The 25,633-nt window shown below is 54.6% G+C and overlaps 1 protein-coding gene across 1 annotated transcript; it reads left to right on the forward strand.

The window, feature by feature from the left end:
• The first annotated feature begins 1,892 nt into the window (after positions 1-1,892).
• Positions 1,893-25,083, forward strand: Nlrp5 (NLR family pyrin domain containing 5). The gene is made up of 12 exons (XM_078046006.1): positions 1,893-2,247; positions 4,190-4,264; positions 5,264-5,320; positions 7,833-9,408; positions 12,319-12,489; positions 14,245-14,412; positions 16,660-16,830; positions 17,781-17,951; positions 18,834-19,010; positions 20,581-20,751; positions 22,569-22,739; positions 24,722-25,083. Exons 1-12 carry the CDS (start codon positions 1,935-1,937, stop codon positions 24,852-24,854), a joined length of 3,354 nt encoding a protein of 1,117 aa, XP_077902132.1. The 5' UTR covers positions 1,893-1,934; the 3' UTR covers positions 24,855-25,083.
• The last annotated feature ends 550 nt before the right edge of the window (positions 25,084-25,633 follow it).

The following is a 25,633-nucleotide window of genomic DNA, read 5'->3' on the forward strand; positions in this document are numbered from 1 at the left end:
CAGGCTTGGGCCTCCTGGGTCTGAGTCTCCTGTGGGTTACCAAGCTGGCTGATGCCAATCCACTGTCGCAGAGTGCCCTCAGGATCGTGAGGGAACAAGGGAGGCACCAGCCTCTGCAGGCAGCACTGCCCGGTGACCCTCATCTGGGAAAGAGCCTTGTCCTGCTGGTACACCACACCCCAGGAGGGTCTCATTGCTGACCCGTCCCTGAACCCCAGGGAAGCCCCCAGGAGCAGCGTTGGAAAGGAGCCTTTGAGGAGGTCGGTCTTCATGGGTCTCCAGGCCTTGTGCTGGTTTTCTTCCATGTGTTTCATAATCTTTGTTTTCTTCACCTTCTGAGTCCATTTTCTGCTGTTATAACAACCAAATAACCTACAAGGGACAGTTACTTGGCTCACATTGCAGAGGCTGTGAAGCACAGAACCTCCCATGGTGGAGGTGGAGGTGGAGGGGCAAGGGAGGCTGAGATGCTAGCTACCCCTCCTTGAGGCCACATCGGGCCACTCGGGAGGGAGGGCAGGGCCCTCATGGCTGCCCTTTCCCAGCACAGCTACATGGGGTCTGTTTCCAGTGAGCTCTGAGGGACACACCAGTACCACAGCATCCTCCAGCCCTCCTGTGAAGGTGACCTTGGCAAACCCCTCCTGAGCCTCCCTAGTTGGAGGATGGCAGGCAGGACTGAGGGCACTAACCCCCAGGAGGGAGCTGGTCTCCTAGATCAGGGAGCCACAGCAGACGGCCAGTCTGTGGAAGCAAGTGGAGACAGCGTGGCTGCAGGCTGGTGGCACCTCCCGGGCTGGCATGTTCTCGCCAGGACCCTAGCATATCAGCAAGTCGAGGCAGAGAGAGCTGTGTAGGCACAGGTGGCAAGCAAGGATGACATCCCCCACCCCTCGCGGAGGCCCTCAGAAAAGGCCCACCTGCTGCAGTCTAGGGGTACTGTGTTGCTTCCCATGGATTAAGCAACTTTCTAAAGCTACTTTCTACCACCAGGTAGAAAACCAGACGAGCCCTAAACCACCACCCCATCCTGCTCTCCCTTTTCAGAGGTTGCAACATAGCAAGAGGAGGGGTCGGCAGCATTGAGAATGGCTCCCAGGCGCCACTAACACTGCAAAGCGTCTGTCGGGACCAGCCCTTCAGGGCTGGCAAGGCAGCATGCGGCAGAGATCCTGCCACAAGTCCAGGGGACCCTGGGGAGTCTAGCCTGAGGACCTCTGCTCAGCCCTCTGTACCTCCTCCTGGGGAAGTGCCTTCCCAGGTCCTTGGCTCACTTCAGATTGCCTCTTTGAACTTTTATATTACCCAGGTATAAGTCCATTATCTGTAAGATTTTTCAGATAGTTCAGTAATTCTTCTACCAGGACTATTTCCCGCATTTGTGAGACTCCTGCTAAGCACACAATGGCCCTCGGCTGATTGGACACCACCGTGGGGCAGGCTGGTGGCAACTGCTGGGAACCCAACTGCTCTTCCTGGAGCCAGGAGCCTCAGATGGGCATGTTGAGCTTTATCTGTGCCAGGTGCACTTTTGAGGGACTGAGGAGTTGGCAACACACTATCCCAGAACTCCTGATGACAGGATGGACAGTGGCCATTGATGCTTCCTTCCCGCCCCCTGCCCCCAGACAGGGTCTCCCTGGGTTGCTTACAGTCTTGCTAAGTTGCTGAGGCTGGCTTTGACTCTGCAGTCCTCCTGCCTCAGCCTCTCAAGCCCCTGGGATGACAGGCATGTGCCAACATTCCCAGCTGCAGTCCTGGCTCTTTGAAGAGTTGTCATCTGTGTGTTGTGTGTCTCCAATATTTCCCAAGAGGGATGGAGACCCTTGCCCACCCCCAAGGCACCTGAGTCAGTGCTGTGGGCTGAGCCTGGACCTCTCCCCCCAGGTCCCACTTGCTCTGCATAACAGGAAAGTCCACCTTCCCCGAAGGCCATGGCTCAGGCCTCCGCAGCAATGGAAACGGACCAGTTGTACACCTTGACCAACTACGGGCTGCAGTGGTGCCTCAAGGAGTTGGATAAGGAAGAGTTCCACACCTTCAAGAAACTGCTGAAGGAGAAGTACTCGGAGGTGACCAAGAACCCCATCCCTTGGGCAGAGGTGGATGCCGCCGGCCCTGAGGGTCTGGCCGCCCTCCTGCTTGAGTACCATGTGGGGCACCTAGCCTGGACTGTCTGCATTAACATCTTTCGAGAGATGAGCCTCTTCACGCTCACAGAGAAAGCGCGGGAGGAGGAGAGGAAAGGTAAGACGGGGGCAGGTTCAGGATGGGGACGGGGCCATCGTCATCCAGGTCCACTCTGCCATGGGAATCTGAATGGTGAGAAGCCACTGTGTCCTCAGCGGCTGGAACTTGGCACAGGGAGAAGCAGTGGACAGCGTCTCCACCCAGGCAGAAGTTGGCTGGGTTTAAGAGGATTCGAGTGGTGTTAGGTTATACTTCTGGTGCAAGCTTGCGTGGGTCTCTGCTATTCTACCCTTGGATTCCACGTCTGGGAATTGCAGCTCCTAGCAATAGAATGTGTGTGTGTTTTGCAAAGGCTCCAGGTGACGACACACATCAATGTCTAATGTCCGTGTCTGCCCCAGCCCCAGGCAGAAGGACGGAGCTAATGGTGCTGACTGAGGGGTTGGCCTCCCCTAGATGGTTGCACTGAAGTCTCAGCAGGAGACTCGGATCAGACGTGTGACTCTACCTTAGCAGTGGACTTCCATCAGAAGTTATTTGGGGGTCTTTAGGAGAAAGATCATTTTAAAACGTAGTTCTCCTTTATCAGAAGAAAGTCTCTTCAACTGTAGACTGAGAATGTATTGTAAAAAGTTCCAGGACTGGGCAGCCGAAGCAGCCTTGCTGACTGTGGGAATCTTGGGTCTGCTCGTCATCCGTCACTCACCCACACACGGCTCGGCCTGTCGCCTCTGAGCTGTGTGGGAGACACATTGGGCTCCTTGCAGGAAGCTAGGGTAGCTGATTCTACTGAGTCACTGCAGTAGGTCACAGTCACATGGAAATGTCCGTGGACCCTGAGGCTGGTCCTCGAGCCCTCCCCACGAAATGGGCTCCCCCAGCAGAAGCTGAAGCAGAGCTGCTTTCAAGTCCTGCAACCTGGCTGCTCTGGGGAGCCCACCAGTGACTTTGGGTAACACTTGTTTAGCATATATTTAAATTGTCCTCTGTCCACCACCAAGGACTTAGCTTTCAGCATGGCAGAGACACATGGGCCTTAATCTTAAAAAAAATGGATGGTATGGCAAAATTGAGGTTTCTACAGCAGACGAGAGGGACGTGAAGTCTAGGATCACTTCTAGAAGAAGAAAGCTTTGGAGGAAGAGGAATAGGGCATGGTACAGAAGGTTCTGAGCAAGAGGCAGCAGTGGTAGGAAGCCTTGGTGAAGAGAGGGCTCGGGGCTGGATGTGGAGGAGGGGCTGGTGAGGTCACAGCGTCTCCAAAATGCTGGCAAGCCTGAGCAGTTCCTGAGCAGTGTCCCACGGGTGGGGCTGGGACAGCAGGCATTTCAGTACTGCTGCTGCTGAAGGGCTGAGACCCAAAGGAGCTGTGGGAAGGCCAAGGCTGTTCTAAGGAAGCCAGGAGAGACGTGGAGGCCGCCTGGACAAGGTGGTAGATAAGGATGCAGAAGCACAACTGGGAGATGATCTGAAGCAGGCAGAATCATATAAGGACTTGAGAGAAGATGGTGTCAGGATGGTACCTGGGTTTCTGGAGGGAGACACCAGGTGGGTGGAGCTGTGTGGCCTCATCCCAGGAAGCACTGGGGTAAGGCAAGGGTCTGTTTGCCTTGGACCCACCTTGGACCACACAGCTTGAGGATGTCCTATTTGTGTAACTCAAGGCCTCAGGCGGGTGGTCGACTGGGTCGGAAGTGAGAGGGTTGGAGGATGGCTCCTGAACGTGAGCATTTAGTGACCACAGTGTACCACCCCAGCATACCACCTACCAGGGCCACGCGGCAGGCAGGTGAACCACAGAGCATCCTTTCCTGTTAGTTGCCACCTCACTGTGCTCCAGGCATAGGAGGACTGACCCCATGTGCCCACCACGGGCTCCACGTGGGATAAACTGATCTCCTGGGCTCCTCTAGGTCCTTCAGTAACGTGGGCAGGCCTGAGCTTGCCCCTGGCTTGGGTGGTTGCTACAGCTTACACCATTTTCTCTTCTCTGTTCTAGTATGTTCAATGTCTGAGATCTCAAAGTCTGAGCTACCAAAGACTACCCAAGGACCCAGTGAAGAAGAAGCACCAGGTTTGTGGGGGAGGTGGGGGTGGGAGGTGGAAGGATGGATGCACTTGTTCCATATGATAAATGTCAGTCAGTCCACAGATCATGTTGAGAATCTTTTCACGTGCTCGTTGGCTATCTCCATATTCAGAGAAATGTACATTCAAAGCCTTCATCCATTTTACTGTCATTGGGCTATAATGTCTCTGTTTTTTGGATACGAGGTCCTAAACAGATACATGATTGGCAAATATTTTCTCATTGTTTGGATTTTCTTTTCACTCTCTTAATAGTGTCCTTCAAAACAAAAGGTTTAAATTTTTATGAAGGCAAATTTTCTTGAGCTTTTAGTGTCCAATCTAAAAATCTATGCCCTAGCCCAAGATCATGGTTTATGTCAGTATTTTCTTAAGAGTTTTATAGTCATAGCTCTTAAGAGAGGAATTAGTTCAAGCAGGGGATGTAGCTCAGCACTAGAACACTAGCTTGACGTGAGCAAGTCTTATTTTGAGTTGTATGAGGTGTAGGGATCTATCTTCATCCCTTGGCTGGGGAATTTCCAATTCCAGTAACAATTGTTGAAGTCTGTTCTTAAAAACTCAACTGTCAAGTGCTCTTTCTAATGAGTTGAACAGAGGCAGGGGTTTGCTTTTGGACGGTCCTATTCAATGGATCTGTATCTCTTTTTTGTGGTAATACCACATAGACCCAGCCACTGTTGATTCTTGGTAAGCTTTGACATCAGGAGGTGTGATTCTCCAATTTGTCCTCAAGATTTCTGAGCCATTCGGTGCCCCTTGGATCTCCATATGAATTTTAGGACCAGCTTGACAATTTGGTAAAAGAAGCCATCTTCTGGGATTTTGACATGCGTGGCATGAAATTACATAGATCAATACTGGGAGTATTATCTACGAACGAGGCGTCTTCAACCGTGAGCACAGGGTGGTCTTACCATTGCTTTGAGGCCTCTTTCAATTGTTTTGTGGCTTTCGGTAAACAGGCCTTACACTTCTCTTGCAGAAACTTCGCAAACTATGCAGCAAGACGGTGGGACAGCTGCAGAGACACGCAGACCAGGTGAGGGAAGCCCTAGTTCCTTTGGCAGCTGGAGGCAGCTGGGTGGAGGAGGGGTCTGTGGAGCCCACCTGGGTAGTTCACTGGGCTAATTCATCAGATTTTACACTTCCTCTCTCAAGCCCCACGCCATGATACTCACTCCCCATGGCCTCTGCCACCAGGCCCTGGGCTATGGCCAGGAACACACCCACCCACCCCACCCCCATGCCCACACTTTATGTAAATGAAGAGTGTGGACTTGGTGGTGGGCTTCCTTGACCTTGAGCCATCAGGGTTCATCCAGGTTGTCAGGGGTCAGCCTCTGGTTGGCTTTGGTGCCTGACAGCTGGGCCTTCCACATTGTCTCCATCTGTTCCCCGCAGGCTGGTGGGAACCTGGGTTGTGCCCATTTGGGGCTGTGGTAAAAGATGCTGTGAACACCTGTGCTCAGAGGCAGTGATGGCGATTGGTGACCTGGCTCATGACATTCGGATGGCAGAACCTGATGTCTAGCCGCCTCAGAAAACAGGAATGATAGCCGCCCACACCTGCTGTTGGGAGAGGCCATTGGGTGGTAATGAGGGAGTCATGACTACAGTCCCAGACTCTGAAATCATGTCAAGCTGGGCTCTTATTCCATGGGTACAGCATAACGCACCGACTGTGTGTTACTAACCTTCCATTCCACCAATATAAGAAAAAGTACTGGTTGCCGGAATTGTTGACTTCAAATGCACCCTTGACGACTTGCCTAGGTCACTCACCCAGGGCCAGGTGGTGATCTCCAGGTTTGATCGTCAACGTCGCCCTTGTCCCAACTTCACAGGGAGGTACTGGTGTCCCCTCTGTGTCCCTGAGCAGTCTGTCATGGAGGATGGAAGAGGCCAGAAATACATTCATGTCCAGAACAAGGAGATCCATATCCATTTCCAGTTAGCTTGCAGTATACGCCTTATTCCGATTATGACTTACAGGAAACTAAGAGAAGGAATGAGTTGGGGGCTGGAGGTAAAGGATGATGTGGGTTTTCCTGCTTTGAGGTCCCTGGGTTTCCTGAGGCTGATGAATTGGATTCAGGGGCCTGGGCTCTAGGGAGGTCTTAGAAGTTTTGCACTCTTGACAATTAGACCCATGGAAGAAAAGAGGTGGCTGAGGAGGAAGCAAAGAAGGCTGGGTCTACTGTAGTGTCTTCCTGCCTCTGGAACCCCTAACTCCACTGGCACAGCCAGTCCTGTGAGGAGGGCCTGGGTCCAGGCTCCTCAAGCACAGGCTCCAAGCTCCAGGTCTCCTTCCGACAGCTGCAATGTGGATCTGTTAGCGGCTTTCCCTCGTATTGCCGTGAAGTAGAAGTTTTAAGAGTTCTGAATAGGTTTTTGTATTTTAGTAATCACATAACGTTGGTACAGAGAATCTTGCTATGAGATTTTTTTTGTTTTTGTTTTTGTTTTTGTTTTTGTTTTTGGCAGCATAATGGTAGGACCAGGAAATTGAAGGTCCCAAGATACGGATATTTGGTATTTATCAGCTACCTGCTGGGTACTTGAACAGACAGCTGAAGGCATTGGACAGGCCCAGGTGAAGGGCAAAGCACTATTCTTGTAGTGTGTGCAAAATGCAAGGAAGAATGAGTTTGAGCTTGGAGATAAGTCAGCAGGGTAACGACTGTATGGTTCACGGGCACCACCTGGCACGCTCGGCCGGCCTGAGCTAGTGAAGGTTGAGTACTCCTTCTTAAATCTCTCACCAAACCACAGGAGGACTTCGGAGGTAGGGAACTGGAGCCCAGAGTATGCGATCCATGTCTCAGATCACATGGACACTGCAGTGGAGCTGGGACTCCACTCAGGCACCAACTCCAAGGGACATGCCCCCTTTTCTGTAGACCCCCTAGGGGTCTCCACAGTAGCTGAGGCTGCACTTCTCTTGCACATGTAGATGTTAATGCCATGGTGCAAGACCCTCGGCTCCCCCAGGCTCCTGTCTTTCAGAGTCTACAGAAATTACTCAACGGGCCCCAGGCACTGTTAGAAATGCTGAAGACCCCCATGAGTAGGAAAGTCCACAAGCAGAATGGATGGGTAGAGAAAGTAAGCAAACGTAGCACAGCATATCTTGAGGTCTGAGAGATGTCGGGACGAGCAGAGTTTTTGGAGCTTCTGAGGGAGCCACAGTTTCAGGGGAGAAGGGGCAGAGCCCATCAACAGCATATTGCGAGGAAGGAGCAAAAGACCCAGCACTTGAGCCATCTGCACCAGGATCCACTGATTCTGGCCCAGGAACGTTTTGTGCATGTTATTGTGCTCATTCGTGTGGAGGTACAATGTGTTTGGATCCGTGTATGCATGGGGGGGTAACTAGTGTAGCCATCATTATAAACTCTCATTTCTTTATGGTAAGTACATTTAGATTCTTTGAGATAGAAAATAACCCTATTGCCAATTACATTCTCCCTGCTGGTGTTTCACTTGTACTAAAAACCACTTGGTTCCAATTTTGTCTTTCTGCCACTCTCTCCTGTCTGCCTCATGCCCAGGTGCCTCGCAGGACTACAAGGACCGTGTGATAACTAGATTCACCGCAGAGTTGAACAGACATCCCCGCTTGCAGAGTACTGCCGGCTGGACAGAAATACAAACACTGGTTGACGCTTTTCACGCAGACCAGCAGGGCTTCCGGGCACGCACCGTCGTCCTGCATGGCAAGTCAGGCACAGGGAAGTCAGTTTTGGCTCGAAGGCTCATGCTGAGCTGGGCGCAGGGCACATTCCACCAGGACACCTTCTCCTATGCCTTCTTTCTCCAGGCCAGGGAGATCCGATGGATGGAGGAGAGCAGTTTTGCAAAGTTGATCACCAGAGAGTGGCCAGGCTCCCAGGCTCCAGTGGCAGAGATTATGTCCCAGCCTGAGAAGCTCTTGTTTGTGGTGGACAACTTTGATGACCTGGACACCAGGCTCGGGGAGGATGATGAGCAGCTCTGTGTAGACTGGGCCGAAGAGCAGCCGGCCTCAGTCCTGATGCGCAGTCTGCTGAGGAAGGTGCTGCTGCCGGAGTCCTCCCTGCTGGTCACTGTCACAGACGTGGGCGTGGAGAAGCTCAAGTCACTGGTCCAGTGCCCCCTTTACCTGATGGTGGGGGGCATGTCGGTGGAGAGGAGAACTCGGCTGCTCCTTGAGCACATCACAGATGACCCTTCCCGGACACAGCTCTTGCGCTCAGTAGTGGACAGTCACCGGCTCCTGGACCAATGCCAGGTCTCCACAGTGTGCCTGATGCTCAGCATGGCCCTGCGGCTGAGGAGCAGCTCGGCCCCCGTCTGCCGGACCCTCACGGGCCTGTATGCCGCCTTCCTGTTCCACCAGCTCAGGCCCCGAGATGTACCACTGCGCTGCCTCAACCAGGGGGAGAGGGTGACCCTGAAGAGCTTGTGCCGGATGGCAGCCGAGGGCGTGTGGACCACACGCTCCGTGTTCTACAAGGACAACCTGCGGGTGCACGGGCTGAGGGTGGACGCGCTGTCCGCCCTGTTCCACATGGACGTCCTCCTCCAGGAGGACCGCGGGGAGAGCACTTATACCTTCCTGCACCCCAGCCTGCAGGACTTCTGTGCCGCCCTGTACTACCTCCTGGAAGGGCGGGAGAGGGAGCAGGACCGCTGCCTCCTGTTAATCGAGAACATGCCGGAGCTGAAGGAGCTTCAGCAGATGGCCTTGGGCTCTCACCTGCTCAGCATGAAGCGGTTCTTATTCGGGCTCATGAACAAGGACATACTAAAGGCGCTAGAGGACCTGCTGGGCTGCCAGGTGTTCCTGGGGGTGAAGCAGAGACTCCTGCGCTGGGTGTCTCTGCTGGCCCCGCGGGCCACCACGGCCACCCCCCGGGATGTGCTGGACTCCTTCCACTGCCTCTTCGAGACTCAAGATGAAGAGTTTGTCCTTTCTGCGTTGAGCAGCTTTCAGGAAATGCGGCTTCCCATCAACCAGAGGGAGGACCTCGTGGCCTCCTCCTTCTGCCTCCAGCGCTGCCAGCAATTGCAGAAGATTCGGGTGGACGTCAGAGACATCTTCGTGAGGAGCGAGCTTGCTGGAATGTGCCCTGTGGCTCCCCCCAGGTGAGCGCCTCCCGCAGGTCAGTTCTGGGGTTTGACATGGTTCCAGATCCTTGTAGGACAAATCATCTAGATCCCCAAGCTAAGTGACAGGACCCAAATCTGGCTCACTGTGGATAAGCTCTTGAAAAACACTGGGCCCACTGAAGACTGTTGAAGGAGAGGATCTGGGCCTGGAACCTGGGGGCATGTGAAATTTTTTCAAAGCTCTCTATTAATTTGATCCTTTTGACTCACACACTGCCCTCTAGTGTAGGGTCCAGAGCTGTGCTAATAGAATTTTCTGCAGTGATGGAAGTGTTCCACAATACTTTATCCAATATGGCGCCCACTAGCCACATGTGCCTATTGCGCTCTTAAAATGCCTTGAGACTTCTCGAGGAGGTAAATGGACCCTTAATCTTATTCCATTACAACTTATATTTACATGGTCACACGTGGATGGAGAGTTTACTGTGTGTACTCAATGGTGAGGCGCCCGTCTATCCAATTGCCCATCCTCCCAGGACCCGCATAGAAACCCAGTCAAGAAGGTGGCTCTTGTTAAACCATGACACAAAGAAAAGACCACCAACTCCAATTTTAAATCAAATCAAAGCAAGCTTGTAATTCTGACTAGCTGGGACTCTCTCTTCCAAAATCTGTGGGATAGAAGACGGTACTCCAACTCTCTAGGAATGCAGTTTTATAGCACAAAAAGTTGCAAAAGGGGTGTGTCTTGAGAACTTACAGATAACAGAATTTTGACAAGCAAATACAAAAGCAGGTAGTAGGTTAATGGTGTAAATGGTTCAGCACTTAGGGAGTAAATTTAGATCCCAACATCAGAATTTATGAGGCACTATTAGGGTTTCAGAGAGGGTTGTTATCTGGTCAGGTAAAGCCAAAATTTATGAGGCGCCACTCAGGTTTCAGAGTGGGTTGTTATCTGGTCAGGGAAAGCCAGGCAGGGGTGAGTTCAAGGCATGGGCAGGCATTCCAAGCAAGTTTAAAACATCAAAATATGGCCAGGCCAAATAGAAATCCTAATATTTTACAGAAAACAGAAATGAATCTTTTATAACTTTTGCCAAGATGGCTCCTAATCTTACGAGGGAATTAAGCTGCAGTAGGAAATAGTAGGTCATAGTACTTCCCAGAGTGTGACCTCAGGAAAGTTCACCAACTGCCTGAGCCTGTTTTCTCATCTGCAAAACAGACATAATGGCATTTACCAATCTAGCTATCATGAGATCATAGCTGAAGCACCTGGGAACTATGGCACTTGGTTAGCACACAGATGTTGGGTGGTAATACCATCACAGCTAATCAAGGGCGGGCATAATTCAGCAAAGAACACTGGGCAAACTTGGTTTTGAATTTTACCTCTTCCCTTAATAAGCTTTGTGTCATTGACAGCATGGGGAAGTAGCTCCAACCTCTTGGACTTAGAACTACAGCAAATTCCCACACAGGGAGCTAGCACAGTGCTTGAAAAACACCCAGGACCTGGCAAGGCAGCCGCTAATGGTGGGGAATGATTAGGTCTGAAGCTTGCTCTGCTGGAGGAGCTTGCACTGGGACAGAAGCAAGGGTGCCTGGCCTGTCACCTTGCTCTGCCTTTCCACAGCCAGGGGAGCATAGGCCCGGGCACCTTCCTGTTGAGAAGCTGGGAATATGTTAAGGATGCCCTGAGCTGGCTCTGTTTACAAAGTCTTCACAATCGCGCCATAGTGTGCTCCTCAGCACTGCCATGCACTTCCCGTTCTGTTTTCAGTTGAGAGCTACATGTTTGAGGGGTACAATGTGATCTGATGCAGGTTCTAAAAGCATTTAATCAAGCAGAGTAGCATACCCATCCTCTCCCCTGGGTACAATTCCTTGTAGCGAGGACATCTTAAAACTACCCTTTAAGCAATTTTAAGATAAATAGTAACTGTGGTCACCATGCTGTGCAAGTGATCACTGAAACCTGTTCCTCCTCACCAACTGTTGTCCCTTGGCCAGTGTCTGCCCTGCCCCACCAGGCTCCAGCAGCCACTACCCAGCTCATGATCACTGGCTGGTTCAGATTCCTCGTGAGATCATGGCTCGTCCCTCTGTGCCTGGGTTACTCATTTCCCATGCTGTCTTTCAGGTTTGTCATTTGCTTTTTTTATTTATTCCTTGAGCACTCCAGTGAGATCAGTCAGCATCCTGGAAACGTCAGCCCAGTGGTGAGGTGGCCACCATGAACAGGTTTTACACATGTTTCACGTGTAAATCAGTATGGCTAATGCTAGTTCTGCTGCGGGCCTCAGGGACAGAGTCTTGGACCCAGAGCTGTGACTCCATAACCTTCCTTCAGAGGCCCTGGTGGCCCTGCTCTAGCTGCTGCCAAGTTCACCTTTCCAGGGCCCTCACCTAAGTTGTCACACAGTAGTTGTCCTTCTGTGACCTGCTTGTTCCGCTCAGCTTAACATCCCCTGGATTCCTCTGTTGTTGAAAATGGAAATTTTCTTTAAGGCAAAATAAAAATTCCATTGTGTGTAGAGACCACATCCACTGAGGGATATCAGGTTGCTCCCAGGTCCAGGCTGTGGTGCCAGTACCTCTTCGGATTTCAGGCCTTTGCGGGAGCTGCACAGAAGTGAGATTGCTGGGTCATGCCGTGGTTGTTGTTATTTCTTGTGGGATGGCCACAGTTTTCAGAGTGGACACAGCATCTATCGGGGGACCTAGAACTCTAATGTGGCTTGAGAGCAGGTAGCGCCTACACGCCCTCATGCCCTGCCCCAGGCATAGAATTTCAGGAGGCATCTGGGTAAGAGCCAGTCTGCAGTGCACGAAGGGGGCCTGAAAGGGGCCCATCTTGCTGTACCTGGTCATCTCGCTCCTCATTGTCCCAGGGCTGCTGGCATCCAGGTGCATCTCTCACATCTGTGTCTCCAATAGGCTGCAGCAGAAGGCCCTCGTGGACGAGTGGTGGGAAAGCTTCTGCTCTGTCCTCGGCACCCACCCGAATCTGCAGCAGCTCCACCTGGGAAACAGCATCCTGAATAAATGGGCCATGAAGACACTCTGCCTCAAGCTAAGATGGCCGACCTGTAAAATACAGAATCTGATGTAAGGCTGCCCAGCCCCCTACTAGAGAGGTTCTCCCTGTCCCGAGAGGAGACCTGGCCGGAACCCCACAGATGTGCTGAGGGGGGATACGTGCTGTGGAAGGTGGTGGGGAGTGACTAGAAACACCGTGCTGTGCAACTAGATTGTTGAAGCAGGTTCCCTGACTCTGGGTTTTGAAGGGTGAGTAGGAGTTGGTTAGGAGGGGAGAACGTGAGGAGAGCTCATCCCGGGTGATAGTAGAGCTGGAGGCAACAGTGAGTACAAAACACGTGGTCCACAGACCCCGTGAAGCCTGTCCTCCGTGATGGGGACCGAGCATAGCACCAACCAGGAGGGCCCAATGAGCTCTAGGTGTAGCATGGAGCTGGGACACTGTTCTAGGCTCCTGGAGCAGGACCAAGCGCCAGGTCTACTTCAGAAGCTCTGCTGCCTACTTTGTGTCCAAGACCAAGTGACATTCATGCAACACCAGAGTGAGGCTGTTCAAGTTTTTGGTTGCTAACCTCCCCCTCTACCCTGCCCCTCCCTCTGTGAGCAGTTTTCTTCAGCCAACTGGACTGAGGAGTTTGGCTCCGGAATAAGGAGGAATCCCTCCTCCTCACACCCCATGGCCACCTGGACTTACTTCCCCAGGGCTGGCTGTCCCTCTAAGTGCTACTCCCTGGGAACCACCTCCACCCTACCCCGCCCCTGCCCAGCAGCATGTCTGTGGGCATCACTGTACCCAGCAGTGGTGGAGATTCGGGCAGCGGCTCACTGGTCCCCTAGCTCACAGCTGTCGTCCTTAGCATTCCCTGAATGCTCCTGCCCTGACATCCTTTTTTATTATTTTTTATTTATTTATTTATTTATTCATTCATTCTAATTAGGTCTATATGACAGCAAAATGCATTTTGATTCATTGTACACAAAGGGAGCATAACTTTTCGTTTCTCTGGTTATACACGATGTAGCATCGCACCACTTGTGCAGTTATACATGTACCCAGGGTAATGATGTCTGTCTCGTTCCACCATCTTTCCTGCCCCCATGCCCCCGCCCCGCCCCTCCCCCCACTTTGCCCAGTCACAGTCCCTCCATTCTTCCCACGCACCCCCCCACACACTCCCATTATGGAATCCACATCCACTTACCAGAGAGAACATTCGGCCTTTGGTTTTGGGGAACTGGCTTACCTCACTTAGCATTATATTCTCCAACTCTATCTATTTACCTGCAAATGTCATGATTTTATTCTTTTAAAGCTGAGTAATATTCCATTGTGTATATATACTACATTTTCTCTTTCCATTCATCTACTGAAGGTCATGTAAGTTGGTTCCACAGTTTAACTATTGTGAATTGGGCTGCTATAAACATTGATGTGGCTGCATCCTTGAAGTATGCTGATTTTAAGTCCTTTGGGTATAGACCGAGGAGAGGGATAGCTGGGTCAAATGGTGGTTCTATTCCCAGTTTTCTAAGGAACCCCATACTGCTTTCCAATGCCGCCTCATCCCCGTGGCGAGCGCCCACGCTGGCTTTCCCTGGACTGGGCTGCACGTCTCCAGCTCCACCCCGTTCTCAGCAGGCCGAGTCTGCCCCCAGCCAGCACTGTTGTGTCCTCTCTTCCTGTGCCCAGTGCTCTCTCTCCATGTTCCTGTATGTTGTTTTAAAATTAAAATTCAAAAAGCGACTTGAGAGCTGGCGCAGGAGAAGGGCGAGGAGGCAAAGCCACGTCGGTGTCTGGCACCTCACGTCCCCTCTGCTCTGCAGATTTAAAGATGCGGAGGTCAAGCCCGGCCTGCAGTACCTCTGGATGACACTCATCATCAACCGGAACATACGACGGCTGGACCTGGGCAGCACGGCCCTGCGGGAGGACGACGTGAAGGTGGCCTGTGAGGCCTTGCGACACCCCAGCTGCCTGCTGGAGGCCCTGAGGTGAGCCTCGGGTCTGATTTTTATTCTGAAGTTTCAAAACCAGAGTTGGGAAGGTGGGGGTGCTGGGATGGGTGGTGCTGAGGGTGTCTCCACCCAGGCAGGTGCTTGGTGCCATTGAATGGCACAGTTAAAAACGGCTAAGGCAACAAACTGTCTCAGACATCATGAAGACGGGCTTTGTTACCGCACAGCAGTAACAACCTCCAGAGTCTCACAAAGGTTAAAAACGGCTGTCACTGGAGGTCGCTGCACCCCCAAGCAGTCCACCCAGTGGTCACGTCCTACATGACCTCACCACAGCGTCAATAGCAGGAGGCCCTGGCACATGAGTGCCCCTCCTGTAACCTTTTCAGCACAAATCCATGCCCGTCCCTGTACCCAGGATGCCTTCTGGCACCGCCCCTCCCTGGTCTCATTGCCCCCGCAGCCTCCCCACTGAGCCCTGTGGCCCCTGGTGTTCTCCGTCTAATTCAGCCACTTGAGGATGCCATAAGGTAGAATCATGGTGTCATTGCCTGAGACGGGCTCCTCCACCAGCCTGTGAGGTCCTTCCCTGCATGGGCCATTAGGTGGGCTCCTCTGTGGCCAAGTGCCAACAGGTGACCGGGCCGTGCCACAGTCGGCTTAAGGCTCACCTGACCAGAGGTGTCTTGGTGTGTCCAGCTTCTGGCAATGATGACCAGATTAGTCAGGAGAGCCTAGTCTAGCAAGGCCGTACTCGGGGACTCCCCTACAGGCAACCTGGACCCTGCTTCAGGCTCCATCACTGATGCCCGGCAGCCAGGGAAGACCAGGGGCTGTGCCACTGCCACATGGGCTTGGGCCCTTTACCTTCACGGTGCAGCCACACAGCCAGCCAGAGAGGTCCTGAGGGCGAGAAGGCTGCCCAGTGTGTGGCTCACACATGAGACACAGCTTCCAACTCTCCTTCCCGGCCCTCCTCTCCCCTCCTCCACCAGCCAGGGCTGGGGTTCAAAGGGAAAATAGGGGACATTGCCAGACAAAAGGGGGACAGGACAGGCCATTCAGAGCCTGGAGTGGGGACAACAGCAATCCGAAGGCATACTGGGTTTGCTCCTGGTGGCTCAGGACAGCAAGGTACCTCGATTTCCCTCACCACCGTATCCCCAAGGCCTATGGACACGTGGCCTATGTCATGTCCCAAGTGTTGGTGAAAGGGTGCAGGGTAGACTGGCTGGCTCCCTGGTCAGGACCTGACGTGGATAGCAGATAGGGCCACATTGTGAAGCTCAGAATCCTGTAGGTCAGATTCTTTTGCTTAGCTGACATCCTATTTATAGGACTGGAACAGGTTCGTGCCCACAGGCTTATCGACCTGGAAGTATTAGAAGTGTTAAAGAAACTGTCCGTGAGAACAGGCAGACCTTTATCCCATCACTGTCCCCAGGGAACACAGCCTGGCAGCTTCCTGTGGCATTTGCCCCCTATTGGGTATTAAGTCTCCAGCAGATGAGGGCCCATGGGAGGGCTGCGTGGTCCTAAGCCAGGATTATGCCATTTTTGCATCTGGGGTATTCGGTACCCAGAGCCATGCTGACACCAACCCTCTATGGGCACTGAGGGGCTGCTGGAGGGGGTCAGAGGGTTCCCTCGCCACCTTAGCTGGCTCTCAGTCTTGTGAAAGGACCTGCTGCAAGGCAGGCTGGGCAGTGTGGTCCCACTCCACACGTGACAAGCAGGTGGGCATGGCTGGCATCTGCTATGGCTGGATCCAACCTGTGCATCTGTCAGACATCTCACGTGCTTGGCGTGGGGGCATCATCCCCGTTTTCCAGAGGATAAACTGGGCAGTTCCAAGGACGGTAAGCTGCCTGCCGGCAGGTGCTTAAGTGGCAGGTGGACTTGGAGTGGGATGGCCGGGCAACAGGCTAAATGTACATTCTGCCCTCCGACACAGCCAGAGGTCTCAGGTTGGGCCTTCTGGCAAATGCCAAGTGCTGTCTGTGTGCCAGGCAGTCCTGTGGCTGCTAGACATGCAGGGACACCCCCAGGTGTTCACTGCTATGGGAAACTCGGTGGGAAAGGTAGGCAGTATAAGGTAGTCCGTCCAGCTCACTCCAAAGAAGTGAAACCCAGGATACTTGAGTGAGGAGCCAAACCCATGAGGACCTGGGGCCAGGCCTGTGCTCAGATGCTGCGGCAGGAGCAGCATCCAAGGACCAGGAAGGTGAGCAGAGGAACAGGCCTGCACGAGGGGAGATGCCTTCATGCCGCCCGTCTCTGCAGGCTGGACTCCTGTGGGCTGACCCAAGCCTGCTACCCAGTGATCTCCCAGATGCTCGCCACAGCCACCAGCCTAAAATCCCTCAGCCTGGCAAGGAACGAGGTGACAGACAAGGGCCTGGAGCCGCTCTGTGGAGCCCTGAGGACCTCGCTGTGCACCCTGACAGAGCTGGTGTAAGTGGTTCCCCTCACCAGGGCTCAGGCCCTCAGCACAATGGGGTTGTCCCCCTACAACCTAAAGTGGGGACACGTGGGAGGGTGGCGTTTTGGAGTGCCCCAGTGTCAGGAGGACCCAGTAAGTAATGTCTGCCTCCACTTCTGAGCCATGTGAGGGCAGCAGCAGGAAGCCACCCCAGAAAGCGACCACGTGTCCACTCAAAGCCTTTCAGACGGGGAGATTGGTCTCCGGTGACGGAAGGGCAGAACAGAGCACCCAGGTCTCAGCACAGACTGGGTCAGACGGGTCCCACAGAGCATCAGCCACGATCCCAGTGAGATTCCTCTGCCTGCTGCCCAAGGACAGGGGAGGGGCAGGTCCAGGCATGGTCTAGCAGGCCTTGGGGGGCATCCTGCCCTGCCCTGTTGGTGGGCAAGGTAGAGCTGCATGCCCACCAACTTTATCAGGCAGGGAAGCAGGGATTCGACCCCTGACCGGTCTCCAGGCTGTGGCCTGGCTGTCACCGGAGCACATCACCTTAGGTCCAGAGTCACAGCCAAGGTTGAGAACGGTAGCACAAATTACCCTCTTGAAGCCAGAGAAGGATGGAGGATCTCGATAGGAGCCAGGGGCACCCCCTCCACTGGCCAAGCCAGCCAGTAGGCCTCCTCACAGGAAGAGCTCTCGTGGTCCACCGAGGGCCCGTGTGCTAGGCACCTGGCATGCTGACCCCGTTAGTGTAGCCACAGCCCTGGGAGAGCAGCTGTCGGGCTCTGGATTGCTCTGGTTTTCAGATGCAGAGCTTCCTTCAAACAGCTCCAGCCAGGAGGCCCTGGGAGCCTAATGCCACACAAACAGGACTCCCCACAGGCTCAGAGCTGGAAGGGAGGGGGACAGGAAAATCTCATGGAGACAAGGGAGGGACTCTGGGGGAAAAACTCACTTCTTCCCGGGCTCACTTCTAAAGGCTGGACACCTGTGGCCTCACAGCCGCTGGCTGCCAAGACCTGGCCTCCATCCTCGTCCACAACCACAGCTTGACGCACCTGTGCCTGTCCAACAACCAGCTGGGGAGCGAAGGGCTGAACCTGCTGTGCCGCTCCCTCCGGCTTCCCCACTGTGCCCTCCAGAGGCTGATGTGAGTCTGTCTGCCCCGTAGCCCCTGTGGTTCCCAAAGCACAGAACCAGGGCAGAACGTGGAGGGTGCTGCCACAAAGGGACCCAAGACAAGTGTCCCCGGGATCTGCAGGATGGGGCCTGGGACCCCCATAGATGCCTCAGAAACTTGGCGAGACACTGTGTCAAAGTATAAAAAACCAACAACGGCTGGGGATGTGGCTCAGTGGTGTGCACCCCTGGGTTCAGCCCCTAATACACAGGCCAAGGAAGAACATGACCTTAAACACAAGGTGCCTTCCAGGCCTGAGGGCTCCCAGGTGGATGGGGGATGCTGAACCCTGGAGGTGGAATGGCGCCCCCCACCAGCTGCCACACTCATCCCTGGGGCCTGTGAACGTGCTGCCTTACATGGCAAAGGGACTCCATGGCTGAGACTGAGGATCTTGAGATGGGAGGCCCCTGGTAGGTTATGGGGATGGCCAGCGGTCATCATAGGGGCCCTTAAAAGAGGGGAGCAGAGAAGCAGGAGGTGGGCATCCAAGTGATGCTATCAACCAGCCATTGGAAGATGGCCCTGAAGTCTGGGAAGGGCAGGAGCAGCTCCTCCTGGAGCCTGTGGGGAACACGGCCCTATTCCCTGCTAGGCCCTGGCCCAGGAAGCCCATGCCGCATGGACTTCCATCATAAGATGGTAGGTTCGAGTCCTAGGCTACTACGTCGTGGCCACTTGTGAATGGCAGCCACGGGAAGGTAATCCTCAGGGTCCGAGGAGAGGTAAAGAGAAGGATCTGGCACCCCACGTGTCTAGTGCCACTACCCTGAGCCCCACAGCCCTCCTGATCAGACGTGGTCCTTCCTGAGGGGTGTGGGCCCAACCCTTCCTTGCCCTTGTGTCCCACAGACTAAACCAGTGCGACCTGGACGTGGTGGGCTGCGGCTTCCTGGCATTGGCCTTCATGAGCAACCCACATCTGGGGCTGACGCACCTGAGCCTCAACAGGAACCCTTTGAAGGACAAAGGGTTGAAGCTTCTGTGTGAGGTCCTGCAGGAACCCTGCTGCCACCTTCAGGACCTGGAGTGAGTACCACGGGAGTCGGGGGCAGCCTGCACTCTGCAGGCCTGGGGTGCCGGGGTCCACAGGAGCTCATGTTTCCTGTGGCAAGGTGAAGTGTGGGGTCACTGAGAGCGTGCAAGGGCAGATGCCCTGCGCTGGAGGTCCTGGGGGTGGGTACTTAATGCACTCCTCTATCCAACCTCAGAGGGTGCCACCGAGCCAGCAGGAACTAGAGTGTCAAAGATGGAAACCTCTGCTTTGTCCCGTACTCCGCCCTTGATAGGGTATGCTACAGCATGACCCAGCACCCCACTCAATGGTGGATGTGACCTTTAAAATCCCCTAAAGGTGGGCACTTCCCTTAGGTCCAGTGTCTCAGTCATAAACATTTTTTTTAAAGAGAAAGAATTTCAATATTTATTTTTTAGTTTTCGGCAGACACAACATCTTTGTATGTATGTGGTGCTGAGGATGGAACCCAGGCCGCACGCATGCCAGGCGAGCGCGCTACCACTTGAGCCACATCCCAGCCCCAACAGTCATGAACATTTAATAGCATTGTCAATCAGTTACAAAGGTGGAATTGGTAGACAAGAAAGTAGGGCGATTTGGAAATCTCTGTCCTCCCACTATGCCGCTCAATATGAATTCCTCATTGGTTTTAATTTCAAGCCCTACTTTTGGGTGGTATAGAACTTTACTCTTGGTCGAATGGAGACTCCCTTCCTTTGGGATTGCACTAAACTGCTGGGTGCTTAGGGGATCCTCAGTTTGTCATCGTTTGCCCACTGTCCCTAAGACAATCTTGTCCCCGGCCCTCAGATGTGAGCTCTCATAGCTGAGTCCTTCCTTGTCTTGAGCCACATGCCTCACGAGGACTCTCTGACCCCAGGGTCACTCTGCCTATGGTTTCCAAGCTGAAGATGCAAGTAGAATGTCCCTTGTCCAAAATGCTTGAGCCAGGAGTGTTCTGGACTTTGGATCTACCTCACAGTTTGGAATGTTGGTAGACGGAGACGTAAGGGAAGGACCCAAGTCTACACACAAATCACTTCTCCACGTGCACCATCCCCGGGGCCTGAAGGTGATTTTGTATAGTCTTCAGGCCCCTTAGTTGACCGACCTGGCACACGGGGACAGGTGTAGACGGGTGTTGCCATTTGTGGCTTCTCATCAGTACTGGGTTTGACTTTTGGAGCATTTTGGGTTTGGGATGCTGAGCCTGGGTGGTCATGGACACCTTTGGTCATTGTCACTCAGATGAGCTCTGCAGCCATTCCTCAGCTGCTCCACCCCCACTGCCCATGTGGCCTTGGGACCCAGGCCCACCAGCCTGTGGCAGCCCCTGCTGGCCCCTCCCCTCTGGGCTCTGCCAGTTTCTCCTTTTTCTGTTCTGCTCCCTGCACCCCACCCCCAAGGACCTGGGCCCCTCCAGGAGAGGCTCGACCTGCTCACTTTTCCCCAAGATGGCCCTCTGGTGCCAGCAGCCCGCCCCCTTCCAAGCCACAGGGAGTGAACAAAACCCACAGGGGTCTCTGACATTGCCCCACTATGGCACTGTCCCTGAAAGTCGGCCGCCTCTGGTCTCTGCAGGTTGGTGAGTTGCCAGCTCACCGCGGACTGCTGCAAGAACCTGTCCTGCATGATCGCCAGGAACAAGCACCTCCAGAGCTTGGACCTTGCCGCCAATGCCCTGGGGGACAGTGGAGTGACAGCGCTGTGCGAGGGACTGCGGCAGCCTGACAGCTCGCTGCGGAGACTCGGGTAAGCTCCTGGGATGGCCGTGGAGGGCAGAGCTGGGAGGAGGCCTAAGGGCCCCCGTGTGGAGGAGGCCAGCAGCCCTGCCAGGTTGGACGGGCACAGCTAACACAGGCCTGGGCTTCAATGCCAGCCCCCTACTGTGGATGAGATGAGGGGCAGCAGAGCATGGGCACAGGGTCTGCAGGAGAAAGCCCTGGGCACCCCCAAGCAGCCCGTGGTGCTGGGAAATGGGGTGGGGGGCCTGGTGTGGCCATTTAGGGGAAGGACGGCACTTGAGCAGTCACCCCAGTGGCTCCCAGCTGCAGTGGGCATCAGTCACTGGGGCTCTTTAGGACACTCCTGGATCATGCTTGGAACACGGCTCAGCCGTGTTGGTACCTGCCACAGCACGTGCGAACCTTGGAAACACACTATGTGAAAGGGACCAGATACACAAGGTCACGCATGTTGATTCCATTGATGGGGAGAAAAGCAGGACAGTCAGCCCCGTAGACGAGGTGGATGGGGTGCCAGGGGCTGGGAGGGGGAGGCACAGGAGGAGGAAGCTAGGGAGCTAGGTGGAGGTGTGGCCACCCAGCTCCGCCAGGGGGTCCACTGGGGCTCCGCTGCACTCACTGGACACCACCCAGGCGCTGGCATCATGTTCTGTATGGCCTCCTCCAGGGCCACCCGCCCACGTGGCCTTCTTTAGACCCTTCTGGGTCTCCATGTCCTGTCATGTGGGTGCTGTGGCCTCCACCTGAAATGCTCCCCACACCCAACCTGCCCGCAGGACCTAGGAACCACAGGCTCTGAAGTGACAGGCACAGGCGGGCTGGGGACAGGGGCACTTGAGGATCATGGACATCACTTCCTACCTTCCCAGCATCAGTTTTCCAGCTAATCTTTCTTCCCTTCCCAGTGACATTTATTTCAAACCAACTCCATGCCCGTAAACCTCTGGGCCTACCTGTTCTTCCTGGGGCTTAAATGACACCCCCCCTCCAGACACCGCGCAACCCGCGTGAGGAAAGCATGGGATGAGCTTCCGGGGAACCCTCGGGGTCTGCAGCCACTGCCTCCCTAATGCAGAGTCAACATCGCCAGCAGCAGAGACCCCAGGTCCTGCCTGCACAGCGCCTAGTGCTGCTGACCCCTGACCCCCATGCCCTGTCCTTGGCCTCCCTAATGGGCGTTTTCTGTCTCTAATTGCTCCAGAACCAAAACCAAGACATGACCCTGTGCCCAGCCCCACACTCTATCATGTGAGTTTAGAACCTCAAAATCCACAATGAACATAAAGCCCTCCACCACCTCCTGCACTCCTGGGGCGTCACTGCCCTCTCTGTCCCTGTTGCAGCAAGCCGGGGGGCTCCGTGTTCTGCCTCTGGACATCTAGGCGGCTCACGTCCTCACTGGGCCTTACTCTAGGGCTTTCTGCTATCGTGTGGTAAACCCTCAAAGCCTGGCCCTCGCCACTGCCTGTGACTGAGCTGTGGCCATGTGCTCTCCAGCATGCCCCCCGCAAGGGTGGGGTCCTGCAGACACTGCCGCCACCTCTGCAGTCCCTGCTGCCCCCGTGCTGCTCTCCTTCAGCTCTCGGCCTTCATCCTTCTTCCCACAACTTGATCTGGGTCACCCAGAAGCCCTCAAAGGGAGCTCAGGGGCAGTAGCATCACTTGGGAATGTGTCTGAATGGGAACCTTTGAGTCTTTCCTGGAACTTCCTAGCCAGAGATGGGGTGTGACCCCCCACTTTTTCTTTGACATTGAGATGAAATCCACGGGTTGGTGCAGGACACGGCACTGATCCTGGGTTTTCTTGGGCCCCCACTGCTGCAGGCTGGAGGCTTGCAGACTGACCACTGATTGCTGCGAGGTGCTGTCCTCCGCCCTGTCCTGCAACCACTCCCTGACCAGCCTGAACCTGCTGTGCAACAACTTCTACCCCTCAGGGATGACCCTGCTGTGCTCCGCCTTCTCCCGGCCCACGTGCAACCTAAGAATAATTGGGTGAGTCCCTGGCGAGTGTTCTGGGGCACAGGCCTACTTTTCAGGCAGGCAGGCTAGCTGGTGAGAAGCAGCTAGCTCTGTCCCCAGCTGTGGGTACTGGCTGGGCCACAGGCTCCATGCTGGATGCCGGGAGCATATGGAGTTGGAGGTGGAGGTTCAGCATCTCGGGAACTTGCTTTCAGGTGGGCTGAGGGAGGGGGAGGAGGGAATCTACTGATATTCAAGCCCAGAAATCAACAGAATGGCTCTACTCAGCAGCTAAAAGCAAGACCTGAGTCACTGGCACCCCTGCCGCAGCAGCAGCACCCATTGGTAGCCAAGAGGCAGGTGATGGGTGATCAGTGCCATCCACGTAGGCAGTGGAACACGGTGCCTTGAAGGGCAGTTCTGACCTGGCCCCACAGGGGAGCCTTGAGGACATGACACTGAGTGGGCCAGGACACTGATGTGCTCTCCCGTGAAGTACATAGCCTGGTCTCGGGGTGCGAGGAAAAGTGGCTGGGGACTGGGCAGTTGGGGACGACACACAAGTTCTACAGGAGTGTCCAACAACACAAGTGTATTTACTGTCCCGGACTGCACTTAGAAGAGAGTAAGCAGTCATTTTTAAGTGTATTAAAGGTTAAATTAAAATATAAGGTTCGGGGTCACTGCAGATGGTCAATGCCAAGGAGGGCGTGAGATATAAGAGCCGTAGACTTGAGGCACTCGCAGGTCACAGTGCTCCCCAGCATCAGGCACTTGATCTGAGCCCTCAGGGCACACGGTGAGGTGGGAGCATTCCTGGCTGAGAGTCCAGGGAAGGTAATGAGAAGAGGGAGCAGTGGTAAAAGCTGGGGTTGACAGGATGGTGGGCGATAAGCCCGTGGTCAGGGAGAGCCTCAGTCCAGATTTTTAAAATCTGATCTTTAGGATCCAGGAAGGCCTCCAGCAGCTCTGTTTCTAAGGTGTGGTGGCATGTGACACAGGAGCTTGGGCAAGATCCAGAACAGGACAAACAGAGGTGGCCCAGCCCCAGAGGGCGGCACTAGTGAGAGCCAGGCTGAAGAGTCTGCCCCACACTGCTGTGCTGCATGGATGGAGCCACTTGAGGGAGTTCCCAGGGGCCAAGGGTCCCATCCTTTAAGAACAAGATCTCTTTCCCATGAAGGCCACAGCACAGAGACAGTTTCCGTGTTTGGCAGGGAAACTATCAGTAGAAGCTAAAGCCTTCATCCTGATGGGGCTATGATTTGACGCTGGAGAAAGGAGGCTGTGGAATCAAGGACCCCCTCTCAACACACAAAGGGGGGCAGTGGTGTCCTGGCAGCAGAGGGTTTACCAAGGCTTGGCATGTGTGTGACCAGCTGTGGCCCAGGCATGACGCAGGTTGGCCAGTGGGCTTGGGCATCTTGAGAGTCGACAAGCTTCTCCGGGGCCGGCTGCTTGACCCAATGCTGGAACCACAGGCACAGGGCTGGGAGAGCAGGCCCAAGGACACCCTCATGAACCAGGACCTCCCTGGGCCCACCTCCCAAGGGTCCTTCCACCTCCCACTACTCTGGGGACATTCTAGGTCCAGCAGTCTTTGGGGATCGTGTGACTGTGGACGTGGTGGAGAAGCGGACGTGGATTCTGCTGATTGACCTTTTCTGAGCCCATTTTCCCTTCTACAAAATCTACTTAAATACCTGTTTCTCTCCTCAGATGAGTGGAGTGAAGCTGGGGACTGCCCTGTCCATCACTGTTCCTCCAGACCTCATGATAAGGCCTAGCACAGAGATCCTTGGGAAGGGCTGGTGACAGTGAACAGGATGGGAGCCCAGGGTGGCCTCTGACATATCCAGGGGTTCCTTTGCCTAAAGGGACTGACCCGTGTTCTGTGAGGAGCGTTCTGTCCCCCTCAGGCGTGGGGGGGAAGGCTGGATCCTTCTCCAGGATCCCAGGAGGCTGGAGGAAGGGAGTCAAGGTCTCAGCATAACGGGTGCCCTCTCTGCCCACAGCCTGTGGAAGGAGCAGTATCCTGTGGAGATAAGATGGCTGCTGGAGGATGTGCAGCGGCTCAGGCCCCACGTGGTGATCGACAGCAGCTGGTACTCCTTTGACGAGGACAGGCGGTACTGGTGGAAAAGCTAAAGACGGGAGACCTCCATCTGCAGCCATCTGGACCTTGAGGAGTGGCTCCTCAGGCCTGCAGGATGATCTGGCTCTCTGTCCCCTCCCCATGGTGGTGGTGATTCTCTTCCCACGCAACTTGGTTGCTGCATTTGAAGGTGGGGACCTTCAGGTCACAGGACCTTGGCATCTATGTCGGTCCCACACTGAGCACAGAGGGAGTAAAATAAACACAGCATTTGGAAATGGACCCGAGTGGGCGTCTCCACCAGCTGGGGGCAAGGGTGTAGGGGCAGGGTGGGAGGACCTGGGTCCTGAGAAGTGACCCCACAGGCATCACACTGTTGCTGGCTCTGAAGCTCTGGCTGGTCATCTGGGTAGTGACCTGCCACTCTGACCTCCAAACAAAGCTGGAGCCCCTGCCTGGGGTGACGAGAGCAGGTCTCCCGTGGTCTCTGCAGGCGGGGGTTCCAGGACCGGGTGCTCCAGTGTGGGCTGGCTCATAGCACGCAGTGTGTCGTCAAGAAGCCCCAGAAACAAAGGGCAGCCACTGTGTGGCTCGTGGAAGGCACTTTCCCTGGCAAGTCGCTGGATGGGTTGGGCAGGCCAAGAGCTCTTGGGTGGCCCCTATTGGGTATCAGGCTGCAGAATGGCTCTTCTGTCCTAAAGAGTGGTATTGGTCAGCTCGCCACCCCAAAGCACACCCAGGGCAACTGGCTCACAAAGGGCAGAGGCTGCTTGGGCCCACGGCTTTGGAGGCTTCAGTCCACATGTGGCCCAGACACTGGAGAAAGGAGCCT

The sequence above is a fragment of the Ictidomys tridecemlineatus genome, chromosome 4 (assembly GCF_052094955.1).
Source record: "Ictidomys tridecemlineatus isolate mIctTri1 chromosome 4, mIctTri1.hap1, whole genome shotgun sequence".
NCBI classification, from domain to species: Eukaryota; Metazoa; Chordata; class Mammalia; order Rodentia; family Sciuridae; genus Ictidomys; species Ictidomys tridecemlineatus.